Source organism: Schistocerca piceifrons, chromosome 6, assembly GCF_021461385.2.
Source record: "Schistocerca piceifrons isolate TAMUIC-IGC-003096 chromosome 6, iqSchPice1.1, whole genome shotgun sequence".
In the NCBI taxonomy this organism is placed as follows: domain Eukaryota; kingdom Metazoa; phylum Arthropoda; class Insecta; order Orthoptera; family Acrididae; genus Schistocerca; species Schistocerca piceifrons.
The window spans coordinates 332813244-332832988 of NC_060143.1; the positions used below are offsets into that span (position 1 = coordinate 332813244).

The window sequence follows — 19745 nt, forward strand, 5'->3', positions numbered from 1 at the left end:
TTGATGTATTAAGAAGTTTAATAGATTGATAATTAAAAGAAGAAATTTTCTTGGTCAGTACATAGATTTTCGAAGGATTCCAGCTTTCTTTCAGTCTCTAGCACTGAAGGTGCTGCAGAGCAAAAGAAGTCCACAAATAAGAAAAGAAGCACAGTTATTTGGATCTATTAGCTAGTCCAAAATGTAATTAACTCATGACATAGGCGACCACAGAAATTATAATACATACAATCCATTAATAAACCAAAAAGACATTTAAAAAAACCACGTCATTTTTGTGTCTTAGCGAAGGATGTGATATAGTCAAGCTAGAGATCAGTAAAAAGAGATTTTTTGAGAAATTTATGAAGAAGAAATTGGAGTAATATTCTGTTGTCCTTGAAAATGAGAGTCAACAGCTACAAATAAGTCACAGTGTGTACACTTTTAAAACACAGTGCTCGTGCTCATGAATCAACTAACAGTGTTTTTTATTACTACAGCTGCAGATTGCAACATGGAAGAAGTCTGATAAGTTCACAAGTTGGAAGAGCAACAATGTCAGTTTGTATGACCCGTGACTGTTACTGCTTTCGCCTTGGCACATCAGTAACAGCCTTCCATGCAGCCAAGCCACGATTGCCTGTCCTTCCCGCTTCAATGATGCATTCAAATATGCTGACAGGGTGTGAACAGCAACAGGTTACCTTCGCACTAGCAGCTCGTCCCCATGATGCATGTGCCTACACAATTCAGACAAGACGTATCTGTGATGAACAATTTGTTTTTCAATTATTTTTTTGTGGAATAATAGCTCAACAATGAGCAATTTAATGATGAATGGATTTTTTAAATTAGTAGTGCAAGTTAGTGGTTTGGTATTGCTACAAGACTAAGGTAATACTTATTAGAAGCATAGTGCTGAATTTGCTGTATGCCTGTGATTACCCATAACATGGACAGTTTACCAGTAGTATTTAGAAAACTGGAAGAATTAATTGGTTGTCTAATTCAGACTCAAAAAATGAATTGAATGCAAAGATAGAATCTAGTGATAATACCCTAAGAGACGAAGTACGTACCAGACAAGAAATGACTAAATAAGAATTATCTGCTAGGTTGGAGGCTACTAAAAATGAACTGTCTGCTAGGCTAGATATGACAAACAAGAACCTAAAAACTCATATCTCAGGAAAATAAAAATATTAATGCTAAGATTTCAGAATTGCAGATAGCCATAAGTACTTTAAAAGGAGAGTTACCTGCAGATATGAACAATCAGTGTGATTCAATACTTAATGAGGTCAGTTTGCAATTTCGTGAATTAAATAATGACAACTAACAAATGAAAGAATCTACAGAATAGTACTTTAACAACAGTTATGAGCAAATCTCAGACACCTAGGCAACTGAATGTACTGAAACAGACTAAGAATTTGAATGTAATCATGAGTCCCCACCCTGCTCTTACTAATTTGGAGGAATGAATAAATGAACTAGTTGAGCAGAAGCTGCAAGAAAGAATTAACTCAACTTTAAGCACATCTAACTCTGCCAGTGATTTAGTTAAAAATGAAGTGGAATTTCAAAAACTGTAAGGAACTGGAGAAAATAAAACAAAAATTAAGCAGACGCAGGTTAAAGATAATGGACTATCAGATGATTTAATTGAAGAACTTCAACTGGGAAATGAGACAAATTTGTCGAAACAGTTTGCTAAATTTGAATCAGTTGAAGTACCAGTACATCAGGCCTATTTTTTGAGTGTGTTCTCTTGATCCTTTCCAAAGAGGTGGGAAGATTCTTAGAAAATAGATTTTGCACTTAGTTAACTGGTAGGTGCCATGGCTGAATGGGAGAACCACCCATCCAGAAGGGTTTAAGTCTTGAGATGATTTCCAGAAAAAATATAAAAAGAAATGTTGATCAAAAAGCACACAAGAAAAGTTAAACTGAAATTTCAGATATTTCTACCTTGTGCATACACTAAACAAACTCAGATGTGGTTGTCAATTGGTTCATTCAGAAATGTGCCCTGGGGTACATTTTCAATGCCACTGACAGGTAGGAATGATATTTAAGTACCGTAGATCCTCAGCAGATTCTGCAATCTGTGCTGATTTGGCAGACTGACAACTGCCAGGTTCTGAATTAAATGCTTTAGTCTTACCTATTTAGTTTTCCCTGTAGCAGATGCTTGGGCTCTTACCTTCCTATCATCTATGAATGCATTTTCCTTCTGCTGTCCTATCATAATGATATAAACCATGCATATGATGCAGAGAATTAGAATCATGGAAATGTTTATTCTGCCAAAACTGTTATGAACTTCCATAGACATAAAATTACATTAATTAGTAAGCAAATATTAATTACATTTACTCACCATCTTTGATTATAAGTACCTAGTTGCTCATTGATGTTTACAACATAATAAGTTGATCCTAATTTGAGTGGAGCATCAAGGTCATTGTATTAATGAGCAATATTAACAGATCAGGTGAAATCACACTACAAGGAGAAATTTCTTCAAATAGATGACTAGGGAAGGAGAGTGTACTTCTTTTTTGAAAGGTTTAGAGTAGTTTTTAAGAGTTGTATGGTGGGGCAAAAGGTTAGTTGACCCAAGGGAGGGAGGGCCTATACTGAGGTTAGGTGGATCCATAGAAGGGGTGACCTATTTCTTGCTTGGGGGAAAGATTTTGAGAGGAACAACACCACTGAAAAGATTGTAAGTGTCTGAGAAGTATCTTTCTACAGAAAAAGGTGTCTAAGCTGTTCTAACAGAAGTAAGGAGTGGTAATGAATTTTGTTTCCCTGTTGTGAAGAGTTCTCCAAACTAGTCAAGTATAGGAAGATTTACCTTGATTTTGCGGATTAGTGAAAGAGATGTGTCCATACATCCATGAATGTAAAAGCAGATGTCAGAGATTTGTGACTGATGATGCGGGGTTGTGATTATCTCACAATATGTAGCTCCCCAGATACAATAAGCAATGTTCATTTAAAAGGAATGTACATGACCCAAGTATAAGCTTGGGTAAATCACAGCAACTAGTCAGGGATTACTTCATTAAAAATAATGAGGCAACATACAAAAATAATGTAAGATTGAAAATTAAAATCAACATTATTTAATTTCTCTCATATGTGTAGTCTTGTCTATTGCAATTGTATTGATGTAACAATTAGTTAACCAAAATGAAATGGTACCTATCAACTGTTTAAATACATGGAAGCAAATAATGCATCTTACTACAAGAAGTAAAGTGGAGATATTCCACTAATAATCAGTAATAAGTATCTAATTTTACTTTATTTTTATTAGCTAAAATTATAAAAGAAGCATGAGAAAAATATAGTACATTAATAGAGGTTAAAATGACATTAACAGCATACATGCACTCTGTAATGCCAATCACAAAACAAGGCAGATGCATAGAGATTAGCAGTCATTAACAAAAAGAAGAGCTTTGCTCTTTTGTGTTGAAAATATGTTAGAATTATTAAAAAAGATAAGGTGGTAACATTTATTTCTTATGTTAACTATGTGAAAGGAATTAGAAGTTGTTATGAGTTATTTAAAGGAAGTAACTCTCAACATCTTTCATCTCATTGGGGGCATATGAGATCTAACCCATCATTTTAAGGAAAATGATAGTTTACACAGTCTGTTCTTCTAAATGATGAAAGGTGAGTGTGATATTTATTTTTTTCATTAATAATTAAGTTTCAGACAGCATATTGTGGGAGAAATGGTCTATTAATAAGTGCAGGTAATACGTGGTACATACGTACAGTATATCTGCCAGATGTGACGACGAATTTGGCATGCCCATGAGCTGTGAGCCCAATTGTTGTTAGATGTCACGGATTGGAGGTGTTTTGTGGTTGTGGAAGAATGCTGCTCACAATAACAATAGTGATGTCATAGAAGAAAACAACAACAAAAAACTTTGTAAACAGTCATTCGCTGATGTTTCACTTTGTCAGACTGTATTCACACCAGCAGCCTTTTCAGAAGTTGCAGGGGCAACAGTCTGGATCATTGACTGATCTGGCCTTGTAACACTAACCAAAACGGCCTTGCTGTGCTGCTGGCCTTGTAACACTAACCAAAACGGCCTTGCTGTGCTGGTACTACGAACGGCTGAAAGCAAGGGGAAACTACAGCCGTGATTTTTCCCGAGGGCATGCAGCTTTACTGTGTGGTTAAATGATGATGGTGTCCTCTTGGGTAAAATATTCTGGAGGTAAAATAGTCCCCCATTCGGATCTCCGGGCGGGGACTACTCAAGAGGACGTCATTATCAGGAGAAAGAAAACTGGCGTTCCGGAGGATGGAATGTCAGATTCCTTAATCGGGCAGGTAGGTTAGAAAATTTTAAAAGGGAAATGGATAGGTTAAAGTTAGATATAGTGGGAATTAGTGAAGTTCGGTGGCAGGAGGAACAAGACTTTTGGTAAGGTGAATACAGGGTTATAAATACAAAATCAAATAGGGCTAATGCAGGAGTAGGTTTAATAATGAATAAAAAAATAGGAGTGTGGGTAAGCTACTACAAACAGCATAGTGAACGCATTATTGTGGCCAAGATAGACACGAAGCCCAAGCCTACTACGGTAGTTCAAGTTTATATGCCAACTGGCTCTGCAGATGATGAAGAAATTGATGAAATGTATGATGAGATAAAAGAAATTATTCAGATAGTGAAGGGAGACAAAAATTTAATAGTCATGGGTGATCGGAATTCGAGAGTAGGAAAAGGGAGAGAAGGAAACATAGTGGGTGAATATGGATTGGGGGAGAGAAATGAAAGAGGAAACTGTCTGGTAGAATTTTGCACAGAGCATAACTTAATCATAGTTAACACTTGGTTCAAGAATCATAAAAGAAGGTTGTATACATGGAAGAATCCTGGAGATACTAGAAGGTATCAGATGGATTATATAATGGTAAGACAGAGATTTAGGAACCAGGTTTTAAATTGTAAGACATTTCCAGGGGCAGATGTGGACTCTGACCACAATCTATTGGTTATGAACTGTAGATTAAAACTGAAGAAACTGCAAAAAGGTGGCAATTTAAGGAGATGGGACCTGGATAAACTGACTAAACCAGAGGTTGTACAGAGTTTCAGGGAGAGCATAAGGGAACAATTGGCAGGTATGGGGGAAAGAAATACAGTAGAAGAAGAATGGGTAACTCTGACGGATGAAGTATTGAAGGCAGCAGAGGATCAAGTGGGTAAAAAGACAAGGGCTAGTAGAAATCCTTGGGTAACAGAAGAAATATTGAATTTAATTGATGAAAGGAGAAAAGATAAAAACGCACTAAATGAAGCAGGCAAAAAGGAATACAAACGTCTCAAAAATGAGATCGATAGGAAGTGCAAAATGGCTAAGCAGGGATGGATAGAGGACAAATGTAAGGATGTAAAGGCTTATCTAACTAGGGGTAAGATAGATACTGCCTACAGGAAATTTAAAGAGACCTTTGGAGAAAAGAGAACCACTTGTATGAATATCAAGAGCTCAGATGGAAACCCAGTTCTAAGCAAAGAAGGGAAAGCAGAAAGGTGGAAGGAGTATATAGAGGGTCTATACAAGGGCGATGTACTTGAGGACAATATTATGGAAGCGGAAGAGGATGTAGATGAAGATGAAATGGGAGATAGGATACTGCGTGAAGAGTTTGACAGAGCACTGAAAGACCTGAGTCGAAACAAGGCCCCGAGAGTAGACAACATTCCATTAGAACTACTGAAAACCTTGGGAGAGCCAGTCCTGACAAAACTCTACCATCTGGTGAGCAAGACGTATGAGACAGGTGAAATACCCTCAGACTTCAAGAAGAATATAATAATTCTAATCCCAAAGAAAGCAGGTGTTGACAGATGTGAAAATTACCGAACTATCAGTTTAATAAGTCACAGCTGCAAAATACTAACGCGAATTCTTTACAGACGAATGGAAAAACTGGTAGAAGTCGACCTCGGGTAAGATCAGTTTGGATTCCGCAGAAATGTTGGAACACGTGAGGCAATACTGACCCTATGACTTATCTTAGAAAATAGATTAAGGAAAGGCAAACCTATGTTTCTAGCATTTGTAGACTTACAGAAAGCTTTCGACAATGTTGACTGGAATACTTTCTTTCAAATTCTAAAGATGGCAGGGGTAAAATACAGGGAGCGAAAGGCTATTTACAATTTGTACAGAAACCAGATGGCAGTTATAAGAGTCGAGGGGCATTAAAGGGAGGCAGCAGTTGGGAAGGGAGTGAGGCAGGGTTGTAGACCGTCTCCGATGTTATTCAATCTGTATATTGAGCAAGCAGTAAAGGAAACAAAAGAAAAATTCAGAGTAGGTATTAAAATCCATGGAGAAGAAATAAAAACGTTGAGGTTCGCCGATGACATTGTAATTCTGTCAGAGACAGCAAAGGACTTGGAAGAGCAGTTGAACGGAATGGATACTGTCTTGAAAGGAGGATATAAGATAAACATCAACAAAAGCAAAACGAGGATAATGGAATGTAGTCGAGTTAACTCGGGTGGTGCTGAGGGAATTAGATTAGGAAATGAGACACTTAAAGTAGTAAAGGAGTTTTACTATTTGGGGAGCAAAATAACTGATGATGATCGAAGTAGAGAGGACATAAAATGTAGACTGGCAATGGCTAGGAAGGCACATCTGAAGAAGAGAAATTTGTTAACATCGAGTATAGATTTAAGTGTCAGGAAGTCGTTTCTGAAAGTATTTGTATGGAGTGTAGCTATGTATGGAAGTGAAACATGGGCAATAAACAGTTTGGAAAAGAAGAGAATAGAAGCTTTTGAAATGTGGTGCTACAGAAGAATGCTGAAGATTAAATGGGTAGATCACATAACTAATGAGGAAGTACTGAACAGAATTGGGGAGAAGAGGAGTTTGTGGCACAACTTGACAAGAAGAAGGGACCGGTTGGTAGGACATGTTCTGAGGCATAAAGGGATCACAAATTTAGCACTGGAGGGCAGCATGGAGGATAAAAATCATAGAGGGAGACCAAGAGCTGAATACACTAAGCAGATTCAGAAGGATGTAGGTTGCAGTAAGTACTGGGAGATGAAGAAGCTTGCACAGGATAGATTAGCATGGAGAGCTGCATCAAACCAGTCTCAGGACTGAAGACAACAACAACAACAACAACATTCACACCATGCAATCTAATGACACAGGGCATTTGTAAACATATCTGATGAGCGTCATCTGCCATTGTGTAAAGAAACTTTAATAGATAATTGAAAGAAGAAATTTTATTGGGCAGTATTTAGCTTGAGGATTCAGCTTTCTTTCAGCCTCTAGCACTGGAGACATTGCAGAGAAATAGAACAAAAGCACTGTTATTCAGATCTGATTAGCAGGTGTGAATCATAATTAATTCATGACATAGGCAACCACAAAAACTATATTATGTAACCTCATACTGACCAACTAAAAAGACAGATATCTACCAGATAAGGAGGTGAAATTCCAACTTTTCTGTGGACAGCATTCATTCATAATGTTACAGTAGCCTGGAAATGTAGCCTTCTGGAACACTATGAGCATGAATTGCTTTCCAGATAGGATCATGATGGACGCTGTTAAATTTATTTTATGTTTTCTTACTTCCAGGAATTCTGGTATAATGACTGATTTTTATGTCAACATTTTTCTATTATCGTATGTGAGGCATGAACTGTATATGTTGTATTGTGGCCCTTAACAACACACTGGTTTGAGGAAATGTGGGAATGCTTTGTAGACGATGAATTCCTTCAAGAATTTTGGTTTTATGCATGAGAAAGTGGATTTTGAAGCAAGGAGTGGTGCTTACCCACATCTCCTTCACCTTTACAGGTATCTTAATCAATAATACAGTTGAAGAGTACTGTAAGAACCCCAGGTCCTCTTCGCCCTAGTATCTTCTCATGTTCCAGATGATACATTATTTAGTCCCATCAGCTTCTGTTCTTCATCCTACTCATAGCAGCTCAAGCTGCAGTTCATTTAATGTGACTAGTGACTATGACAGCTAACGTTGTCTACTGCTCCTGGGGAAACTAGCAACAGTCTTCCCTCAACGAGATCAGCTATCTGCAGCGAGCAATGGGCCACATGAGATGAGAAGTCAGTCACAGTGCTCAGAGAGCAGTGCATCTACAACTGTCTGTGGAAGTGTAGACTCAGTACCATTCCAGTTAATGAAATTGTTCACTACAAAAATGTTACTTAGAGATGAACAACACAAAAAACTGATTGAAAATGTCTTGAAGTTTCCTTCTTATTTTGGTATTGGTAGTCCAGTGTATAATGGCTATAACATGAAAGACAGTGCTTGGAAGAAAACTGAAATTCATCCAGAATTCAATTAAGAATGATATCATGTACACTCAGTGTCAGTGGTTTATTAACAATGAGGAGCAGAGTTCTATCAGTCACTATGCAGTCAGGAAGAACATTCCTAATTCATTCTTGTAATCCAATTATTCTGCCAATGTACTGGCCCTGCATGGATGTTAAAATAGTTTATAATTGAGTCATACAATGACAAACCTCAAAAATTGGGCAGACTACTATATGATTTTTGGCAGCTTAATTTGGTATGTTTCATAATAAGGTATGTTACTACTTTCCAGGAATGCAGCACTAAGGAGAATGTACAGACAACAAGCCAGAATGATTAAGTCGTTTGTCATATTTGAGTTTATGGGAAATGGCATATGAAAAATGTGAAATATGTAAGAAACATGAAAAAGTGTTTTAAGAAACTCTACAAACATGATATGATGATAATTAAAGATAAGTATCTGATGATTGACAATAGCTGTTGGCTGAGAAAAAGGTTTCAGAATATTTTCATTCAGTCAAACTGACTTGCCTCCTACAAGAATAAGTGGTAAACAATGTCCGAATTTGACAGTTTAGAAGGAGCTGGAAACATTTTGCCACTTCTGAAAAGTGTCCTATATTACTTTTGTCGAAAATTTGGCTGAATGAATTACATCATGAATTACACCAGGAGAAGTTAAAGAATCACAAAAATTTGTCTATTGCTTTCCATAAGATCAAACATCAATGAACAAGACTCTTATGTGCATCCAGGAATGCAGCAACACAACTGATAAACAAATATTGGTAAATGGAGAACAAGGAGCCACCATGGGCAGGGGAAAAACTTGAACATTTTTCATTGACGGAAACAATAAATTCTACTTGCAATCAAATTTCTCAGCTGCATCTTCTGATCGTCAGATGAGGATGGCTGCAAAACCAAGAAGCACTAAAGTATTTCAATGTACTGACATCACACTTTGTACAGGTCTGCTGATGTAACTGTGGGATATTTTAATTACAAACACCAACTATCTAAATGACATGTTTCATTGCCATGAACAAAAATCAGAAAATTAGAATACATTTGCAGATGCAGCATGGAAGTTACATATTGAACAACTGCACTACTTTCAATAGGGTAGAACAGGTAAACTATATGGAATGTGACATAATAATTTGCTAATAATTATTAGTGAGTCATTACAGTGAAAGAAGGCAAGAGAAAATAGAGGAGCATCAAAGATACCCATCAAAAGAGGCTAAAAAAGGGAAAAGAACCTTATCTTCAACTTCATGTCAAATATATGGTTTCCTTAAATTGCTTAAGGCTAATATTGAGATGGTTCCTTTGAAGAAAACACAGCCAAATTCCTACTCTATCCTCCCACAATCCAAGCTTGTGATGACATCTTTAACCCTAATCTTCCTTCCTTCTAGTCAATGTACTAAGAAATGACCACTGGGTGATTGTGATGTGGTATCATTTCTTGGAGGAGTAGATTGTAAATGATAGTAAAGTTATTCTACAGTGTTGCCTGTTTCCCTAACTTTCACACTGTACAGTTAAACTGTTAATTTCAGTTTACTTCACAGAAGTATATCAAACATTCAGCATTATGATTTCTGCACTTTATGAGGAAAACTCCACATCACACCCCCTTCAGAATTAGTGGTAAGAGGGCCCACTGGACAGCCCGTCAAAAACTGAACACAGATCAACAGGAAGGTGTACTGGACTGTGGAGAAAAAAAGCAAAATACAAACAATGCATGGCCCAAGAACAGGAAGTGCAATATTGAGCAGCTGGGAGAAGAAATGGCATTGTAGTTAATTGGTTACAATGTTGGACTGCTACATGGGCGAGCCGTGTTCAAACCTCCCCTGATACCTTATCAACACCTTATTTGTATGACTGGTAAGTAAGATATGCTTTCTTGCATGATATAGGTGTTTGTATGCATGTTAATGTGATCACTCTTAAGGAAATGATGAAAGAATAATAGTTTGTCACATAAGTTGCAACAAATGAATGCAACAGTTTCACAATCACACGGTTTCTCTGTGCTCTGTCAAAACATATGTTTATAACATTTTTTTGTTGCTTTCATTTTGGAAGTCTTGACTTTTGAATTCCTTTGTTGTAACATAGTTCAACCTGTTTATTTGTTGTTTTCATTTCTGTGAGATGTTTATGTGGTATCTCACCTGCTCTCACTATTCATCACATTTACTTGTGGCAATGCCATATTCTTACCACATGATTCATATTTTATAATAAATGTACAGTATGACAACTGCCAAGACTACAGATAGAGAACAGACAGCTCATATGTTGTGGGGGAAAAAAAAAAAGACAGTGGTACGAGGAAGTTTTGAACACAACTTGGCAGCTCGGCAATCCAACACTTTGACCACTTACCCATGACGCCATCACTGTTTAATGGTGCTTTTTATTGCACTTCTTGTTCTTGGACCATTCGCTGTTTCTATTTTACTTCTTCCTGTTTCCATGCATGATCTGTGTTCAGTTTTTGACAGGCTATCCACAGGGCCATCTTACCACTAAATGTGAGGGGGATGTGATGGGGAGTTCCCTTGTTAGGAAGATAATGATTAAACCATTGCTATTGAGCATTCTTGGACAAAGAATGTGGATGTAATTGTTGATTCCTTTCTGTCTTCTAGCACAACATTAAAATTTTGGTGCTCTTGGAAATGAAATGAAAACAATGTCAGTGCAGATGATTTTTTATGTGGAAAATCATAACAGTTCTTTTGAAGTTTTAATCATCATCAACATATGTGTACCTTACAAGTGATGATAACTGATTAAGTACCTCTATGAACTGCTCCTGGCTGAAGTGGAAACCACCACTCTACCGCATGCCACTGCACCTAGTGATTTCTGGCAATGAGTGCTGCATTAGCATGCTTAAATGAAATGCATTTACTCTATCAAAATGTTGGCTTCATTCAAAAACTGCAGTTGAGCACAGACCCACAAGGTTCAGAGTAAAAATAAATACAAAAATAGAAAGCAACAGATCCATCAAAAAGGAAAAAAGAAATGTAGGTTATGAGAATTATACAATGGGAGGGCTGTACCAGATTACACCAAACAACAAGTTCAGTGTATTAGAAAACAAATACTGCATAGAAGACAGGAGAAGTTATTTAGTAAACGAAATAATTTGAATGGCAAATTATGTTGCAGGCACAAAGAAATCAAAGGAAAATCTCAAATGATACAAGGCTGCTATTAAAAAGGAGGCTAGGGTTTCAAGTAAATGACAATAAGTTCACAAGAGAATATGCTGAACTAAACAAAATTATTTATTAAACCAGCAGCAGCTGTGAAATGATGTAATAAAAATTTAGTAAGTGGAACAATTGAGAACAATAAAAGTATGAAGGAGGCAAAACAAAACTGTATGTTGGGTAAACTCCACATCTCATCAAGTGAGTTTGCAAGTAGCAAATTCCTACCAGCAGAGAGAAAATTTTACAAGTATTTCAGGATTTCTTTAAATGTTTGTATACTTTCAACAGGGGAATGGCAAATACATATGGATGTTTGTATACTTTCAACAGGGGAATGGCAAATACATATGGTTAATCATGAACATAATGAAATTTGAGATATAATACTAGGTGTGGTTGTAAATCTACTACTTATATCACACTCCAAGCCACCTTTTCATGTGTCTCCCATCATTACGAAAGCAAACTTCTTGCACCAAGTACACATTTAATACTATAGGTTTTCTCAAGGATGGAGATACACATGCAGATAATGATGATGCAATCATTTAAAAACTGATAAAATAATCACCACGTTTTTATAACCCTTTTCGTGCTAATGTATAGGAGAACACAATTAGTTTCAATGCCATTTGCCAGTACAAAACTTTGTATCCGACACCACTCATCGTACATGACCTTGAATCAATTATTATTATTATTATTATATGCAGTAAAGTAATCCTTGCACATAACATGTTCACAAGGCGTATAAAGCCATTCAAAGGATGGAAGATCAGGGTTTTAACAGCTCATCCGTGATGAAATCACTAGATGCGGATCACAAGTTCAAATCGGGAAAGGACGAACACAGAAATTGGTCAGACATTTCAAGGGAACCATTCTAGAAAACACCTTATGCGATTTGGAGAAGCAACAGAAAATCTAAATCTGGATGGCCAATAGTTATTTGACCCGTCATCCTCCAGAGTATGATTCCAGCGTCTTACCGCCTCACTTAGTAAAGACATTCAAGGTATGAAGAAACAGAAGGTGCTCCGACAGGATGGTTTTTCATTTGAAATTATTAGAGCTGAAGGAAACTACCTAATAAGATTTACAGACTGTTTGTGAAAAAATACACTTGACCAAAATTGGGACAATGCTGCTATTATTCGCCTTCACAAGAAAATCTTGTGGAAGTTGCAAGACAATTAATTACATGTTTTCAAAATGTAGTATTAGATGTGTCTGAAAAGAAAAGCTTGCAAGCTGCTTGTATTAATAGAAAAAATTGCTTGTAAAAGCTATTAAATTGTAAGGCAGAATTGTGGGCTAGTACCTGTCTTCAGAAAATGAAACATCAGTACTCCTGGTAGACACATGAAAGAATACACTATCCGACCTTTTGGAACTATTAGTACCTTCCTCACGTTTGGAAGGTTTAAAAAGGAAGATTGGTTGGTTTTTAGAGTTAAAGTGAGCAAGCTGCAAGGTCATCAGTCCCTTCATCGTATATGTATCAAACCAGGAATAACGCTCCGGAGGAGGATACAAAAGGCAAACCCTGGGAAGCCTGACTGTAAGCAGGATATAATGAGGCAGAGATAAAATCAAGAAGTGGCGGGGGGGGGGGGGGGGGGGGAGTGAGAGGGGGTAAGGTGGGTGAACCGCTCTGCCCAGAATGCAGTTGGAGGTCCCCAGAGCATGGTATGCAGTGGGAGACACACATTGCATCCCACCAGCACCACCTCACTGTCCATTGCCCCAAGAAAAGGAGCAGCACAGACAAGGTGATGAAAGTTTGGGAAAGATAAAACATTACAAATGGCAGACATAAAAGAACAAGGAGAATAAAAAGGTGGGAAGGGTAGGGGCCAGGTCAGACCAACAAGCAAGGGCCACCATGGGCTCCCTGGGCCAGAGCAGTTGAGGGGTGCTCCTCCAAACCCTCAGGTGGTCAATGAGGCCAAAGTGCCCCATCTCACTGAGATGAGTAGAAAGCACCTTCTTGGGTGAAACGCAAAACTGGGTCAGCCATAGATGAGTAGAAAGCACCTTCTTGGGTGAAACGCAAAACTGGGTCAGCCATTTTGGCATCATCCACTAGCACCAGAAGTAATGTGTCAGGAAGTTTAAGAGATTGCCGCAAAGCAGACATATTTGGATAGTCTATTATGATGTGGGCCACTGTCAAGCGGGCACTACAGCGACAGTAAGTTGCGTCCTCACATCGGAGAATGTCAGCCAAGTGTAGCTGACAAAGTATGGTGGATTCCCTGCGAGAAGCGCAAAATGGAAGACTGCCGTATGGTTGTGTTCTCCTTTATTACCCTCAGTTTTTTGGGGGAGTCCAGAGTGAACTATTCCGAGTTCCAGGCATCCAACAGTTGATGGTGTAGAGTCAACCGAAGGTCCAATTCTGAAACCCCCCCCCCCCCCCCACCCCCCAATTCGAAAATCAGCATCCTGGTAACCAACTTTGCCAAGCAGTCATCATGTTTATTCCCTGAAATCCCAACATGTTCAGGGATCCAAACAAAGTCAACTGGCCATCCAACTTGATGGATGCCAGAAAGAGGATCCTGGGTAGTTGTGACCGATGAGCGATGAGGGTAGCACTGGTCTATAGCTTGGAGCCCGCTCAGGGAGTCGCTGCAGATTAGAAGCATCTCACCAGTGCAAGAATGAGCATGGCTAAGAACTCATTTGATGGCCACCAATTCACCAATTCACTGTATCCATTCGGCAAGAACATAGTTCACTGCATCTTGCTTGTGTGTACGCGAAACCGGTTCATCCATCAACTCTTGGGCCATCAGTGTGTACCACTTCCAGACCCGCAAATTTATGAAGGACAACCAGGAACAGGTGGCAAAACACCATGAGGGCAACTGAATCTTTTGGTCCAAAGCATAAATTTGGACAGGTCTGAGGTTGGGGTACATACCACAGGTCATAAGCGATTGCCCTCTGACAATAAGTGACAATGGGGAAGTTCAAGTTCAGAGCAGAGACCCTGTAGTTGAACTGTGACTCCAGTTTTGGGTCTCTGTTGAGGAAGGTGAACCTCTCTGCTAGGAAAAAGGGCATGGTAGTCTGGATAATTATGGGAGCTGCGAACATGGGTGGCATAATTGAGTAGCTGTTGTTGGAGCCTGATCTATAGTGAAGGGATCCAAGCCTCTGTGAGTAGGCTGTTTACAGGGGTAGTTTGAAAGGCTCCTGTTGCAGATCAGATCACACAGTGGTGCATCAGGTCCAGAGACTGCAATGCTGAGCACGATGATGCCAAACCATATGCCAGATGCCAATAATCAAGACGTGACAGGATCATGCCTTTGTAAGGCTGCAGAAGTGTAGTGCGGTCTGCACCACGCCTAGTGTTACCGAGGCATCGAAGTGTCAAGGCGTATATACAGACAAGAAAAAAATTCCTGGATTTTTTTCCAGTTAAAAATATACTTTCTGAGGTGAAAATAAACTTTTTTCCAGGTGAAAGTACATTTTTCTATGTTAGGTTATGATATACTTTCCCTCGGAGCTGTAAAACTTACCAATCTTTGGAATGGTGAAGGATTTATACACTGACATAGAACATTCTGGCACTTTAGGAATGTTTTAGTATTACAAAAGTATAAATGGGAATTCCACCAATTACATGATGGTAGCTTCTGAAGCACTGAAATCGAGAGTGCAATATGCTTTTGTCAGTCAATCATAGCTCATATCACATGATCTCACCAGCCAATGACAGTAGATATTTAGAGCACAGGAAACGTGAAGTGAGCTGATAGCAACATCATTGTTAAGTAAAGTGAACACACAAATAGAAAAATTTAATGGTTTAAATTAATATATAACCGTAAGAAAATCTAAGCTTTCGCATGATACCAATTGTCAAAATCTTTTTGCTGTTTTTTTCCTGAGGGTTTGATCAGACAGGATCCTAAGAGCATCATTCTAAATTTCAGCATTGACTATTATTGACGAGCACAATTATAAATTTCACTGCTGTTCACTAAAAATTCTGTCAAACATTTCAAACATTTGAACATTTCCCATAGTAAAGACAGTTACCTGTGGAATTGCTCGAGAACTTGCGTCACACCTTTTTTAAATGTAATTATTCTTTTTGCCATCATTATTGCATAATTTGTAATCTATGAAAGAACTAAAATAAATATAGAAAACTAACCTTGAAACATGGTGTTTTTAGAGTGTATTACCATTTTAAGATGTATCTAACACGAATGTGCCAGTAAAATTTTAAATAATGGCGTAAATGCCTGATTTTCTGTGGATGAAATGTTTCTGAGTGACTTGTCCTCAGTGTTAAACGAGAGTTTAACATGCTATGATTTAAGAAATCCATTTTGCGGTCATATATTTCTGTATTGAATGAGTTCTTTTCTGCTTTAGAGACTGCTGGGACCATATGAGCACCAGTGGGAGAAAGTTTCATCCACTTCATATGCAAGTCATTCGTCACGGTTCCATCGATTGGCACATTCTCCTTGGCATATATTGAGAGGCTACTACCATCGAGGTACTTGAACTCATTTTCAAATACTGGAAGAGTATAGTCTGGGTATTTGTGCATGGATAGTTACCCTGCCTCGAGATGTTTTATTCCCTGGAAACCATCAGATACACAGCTTGCAACTGTGACTGGGTGCCATGAACTTGGTTAGCCGTTCAGTAATATAGTGGGATGCATATAGCTGAAGACTTAACTGCACAGAGATGTCTATAGAAGGCTTTTATCTGGCAGTGGCCAATATGTCTGGAAACTGGATACAACAAAAGCTCATGAACACTGTGACTAAAATAAAATATGTGACAGAGATCTCAGAATCACAGTAGATCAAGAGTCATGGCAGACAAGGTAATGGATTTTCTTAATTTCTATCGTTCGACTAGGTTTTGGAAAAAGTCACCCAAGAATGGTGAGAGAGACTGAGCCAAATAGAAGGTGGTGATCAGTTCAGACTGGGTCCCAAATTAAAGAGTATATGCTGATTGTCCATCCTTTGCTGATGACATAGCTATCTTAAGCAGAAGTCAAAATAGAAAGCTCAGCCATCTAAAGGAAGCAGCTGAGACAGTTGGTCTACAAGTTTCCTTCAACTAAATGAAATACATGAGAAACCTCTATAACAGACCAAAATGGAACAGTAACTATGGAAAGATTGCATGGGCCAAGGAATTCAATTATGTAGCTGATGTGATTCAGGAGAATGGGTTGCAGCAGGAAGCAATCAATGCTACAGTCTTAAAATTAGATGGGGCTATCATCTGACACAAAACTCTTCCCCGAGGCAGGACTTAATAGTTCCAAAAGCTAGCATAGTCTTTGTAATTTTGTACATGTCTACCAGCAGCATTTAACATTTCACCTTCTGAACATAAGTATTGACCAGCAATTCAGTATAAAATTCTTTGTTTTCTTGAGTGAATTTTCCTTTTGATAAAAAAACTACAAGTAGGCACTTTGCATTGGAACAAAGTTAAGACAGGATATTGTGTTGATTATACCAGAAGGAGTGTATGCATCACAGACCTTAACTATGAGGACAAAGGAAGCCATCAGACATTGACAGAAAGGGAATGGTGGATAATGAGAACGAAAAAGAACAACGGAAGGGTTATGGATAGGCAAGATTAAGACCTAATGAAGAATTATACAGAAAGATAGAAGTAATAACATCACTAATTAAAGAGAGATGACTGCAATTGTATGGGCACATACGCAGACTTGACAATGACCAGCAGATCACAAGGATAAGTTACAACTCAAACAGAAATGAGATTGTTTCAAAATGCACAAAATATTTGAAACAAGCTGATATTTCAGAAAACACAGATGTGAACAATGTGACTTTAAGATAGATTGCACACAACTATAGGGAATTCAAAAGGACCAAGAATCTTGAACACTGAAAGGGCCTCTGTCAGATTAAAGGAAGTAGGTCACGACAGAGAGACTAAAGAAGTTATCAAAAATGCAAAGAGAGATACACCAAAAAACTGAAAATGTTTTTGAATGTCAATCCTATCCATAGAGGTGCAATATGGATAAAAATAAATATTCATAAGCACTTACTGACTCAGCTTTAAAACAGTATTTAGCATCCAAGCACTGAGGGGAAAAGAAAGAACATAGAAATATGAAAAAAAGCAGTAAGCACAATGCTGCTTACGTTAGCATGTACATTTTCCTAAAATACTACAAGACATTAGCAACCGCTTAAAAAGTCTTGATAAGTTGTACGAAAATATGACTATCACAGGCAGTCACTCTTGCAGGTATTCAGTAACAACACAAAAAGCAAAAATAAAAGTTCTACCCCCCACACACACACACACAAAAAAAAAAAATAAACCTGGTTGCACACAGGAAAGGTAGTAATTTACAATGTGTAAGGTACTGCTGACAAAACAGAATGAAAAGTAAATAAATTACCAACATACCTTTAGGCAAATATACAAGTCTATTCCTGGAGAGAGACAATTCTTGGAGGTTACTTAATTTGCAAAGACTTTCTGGCAACACAGACAGGAAGTTGTGCGCAACATCAAGAACAGTCAAATTGCACAAATCGGCTATTTCATGTGGTAGAAAGTTCAGCTTATTTTGAAACAGGTATAAACCAGTTAGCTGCTTCAGTGAACCTATCCAAGTGGGCTATTAAAAATAAAATTACTTTCAAGTGTCAAATATTAAATCAACAATTTCCGGAACTTCTATCTGTTTTTCTTTCATACTAACCAATGTAGTGATATGATTCTCTTTTAAATACAGATCTGTTATACATTCTGCATAGTGAAGTTCATCAGGAAATTTGTCAAAGTCTCTGTAATTCCAGTGCAGAATTGTTTTTTGATGTACTTCTCCAAGCAGCTGACAATCCATTAGAGTACTACCACAACATCTGTGACATTGAGGCAGATGCAAACAGGGCATTCTGCCAAGGAAAAAAAAAAAAATTGTGTCGGCATCAAAATAGCTCCTTGCTCCTTCAGAAAAACCTTGGAAGAAACAGTTTGGTTCTGCTACTGATTTTCCATCTGATAAATTTTGAATCTTATATTTGTAATAAAAGTTAAATCTTGTAAAAACATGCCATCAAAAGTTATAATTGTTTGATGCATGGTGGAAACAACAGGATAACCAATTATTATTATTATTTTCAACAAGTGCAGAAGAAATACATGCTTCAGCTGAAGAATCACTGACTTTAATTTAGATAGTTCTTAACCAAATGAATCAGTCCACTACTCCACCTAAAACTGTTGATTTATAACAGGGATACTACAATCAAGGGAAATTGCACCAACTGACATGTCACAGATCTGAAGCAAATATAGACTACTACTCTGCTCAAGATTGTTTCAAGGAGATTCATTTCCAAAAGTAGAAATGAAACTACCGTTGCAAGCAATATCAGTTTATGTTGTGGTGCAAGCAAACTTAACAGGCGTGTTAAAGTACCTTAGACACTTATTAATGAGGTGTTAACCATAAAAATTCAAATTATTGTAAATTTTTCTGAGCCTGATAGCTGCATAAAAAAAGATGTTTTTAAATATACAAGAACTCTCTCCACACCATAATAGTAAAATGTGCACAGTGGAAAGAAAAGATGATCACGATTCAGATTCCGGCACTTATTTTTTTTTCTTGTTGTAAGATTGAGATGCCTAATAGGATTGAATTAAAAATATATTTCTATGCAAGAAACCAGGTCAATATTAACAGTCTTCGCATAACATGGCATCTGTTGCAGAAGTATTATACAGCCTTTTCAAACTATTGTGTATTGTTGAGTTATCACATATACAAGGTATGTCCCAAAATTCATGAAATATATTTAAAAGAAAGATTTATTAATAATATCTGTACCAAGGGTTAATATTCTTCAAAGTACTGCCACAAGCAACCACACATTTTTTCCACCAACTCTCCCATGCTCAGTACATGTCCTCAAAGGGAACCTCCTTTAAAACTGTTGTCACAGTCACTTTGATAGCATCAATGCTGTCAAAACGGTGTTCTTGACCTTAGGTAACAAAAGGAACTTGGCCAGAGCGAGGTCAGGACTGTAGGGAGGCTGAAACAGTGTTGTCTCGTTATGCTTCTCCAGGAACTCAAGTACACA

At 37.7% G+C, this 19745-nt stretch overlaps 1 protein-coding gene across 1 annotated transcript in view; it reads right to left on the reverse strand.

Moving 5' to 3' along the window:
• LOC124802710 (leucine-rich repeat-containing protein 1-like) overlaps positions 1-18586 on the reverse strand; it is a 46318-nt gene extending 27732 nt beyond the window's left edge. Inside the window, exons 1-2 of the mRNA XM_047263672.1 lie at positions 18356-18586; positions 18058-18271 (exon numbers count right to left, since the gene is read on the reverse strand). Of these exons, the coding sequence (XP_047119628.1) occupies positions 18058-18271; positions 18356-18550 (409 nt within the window). The 5' untranslated portion in view covers positions 18551-18586. The remainder of the gene's footprint in view (positions 1-18057; positions 18272-18355) is intronic.
• Between the last annotated feature and the right edge of the window lie 1159 nt (positions 18587-19745).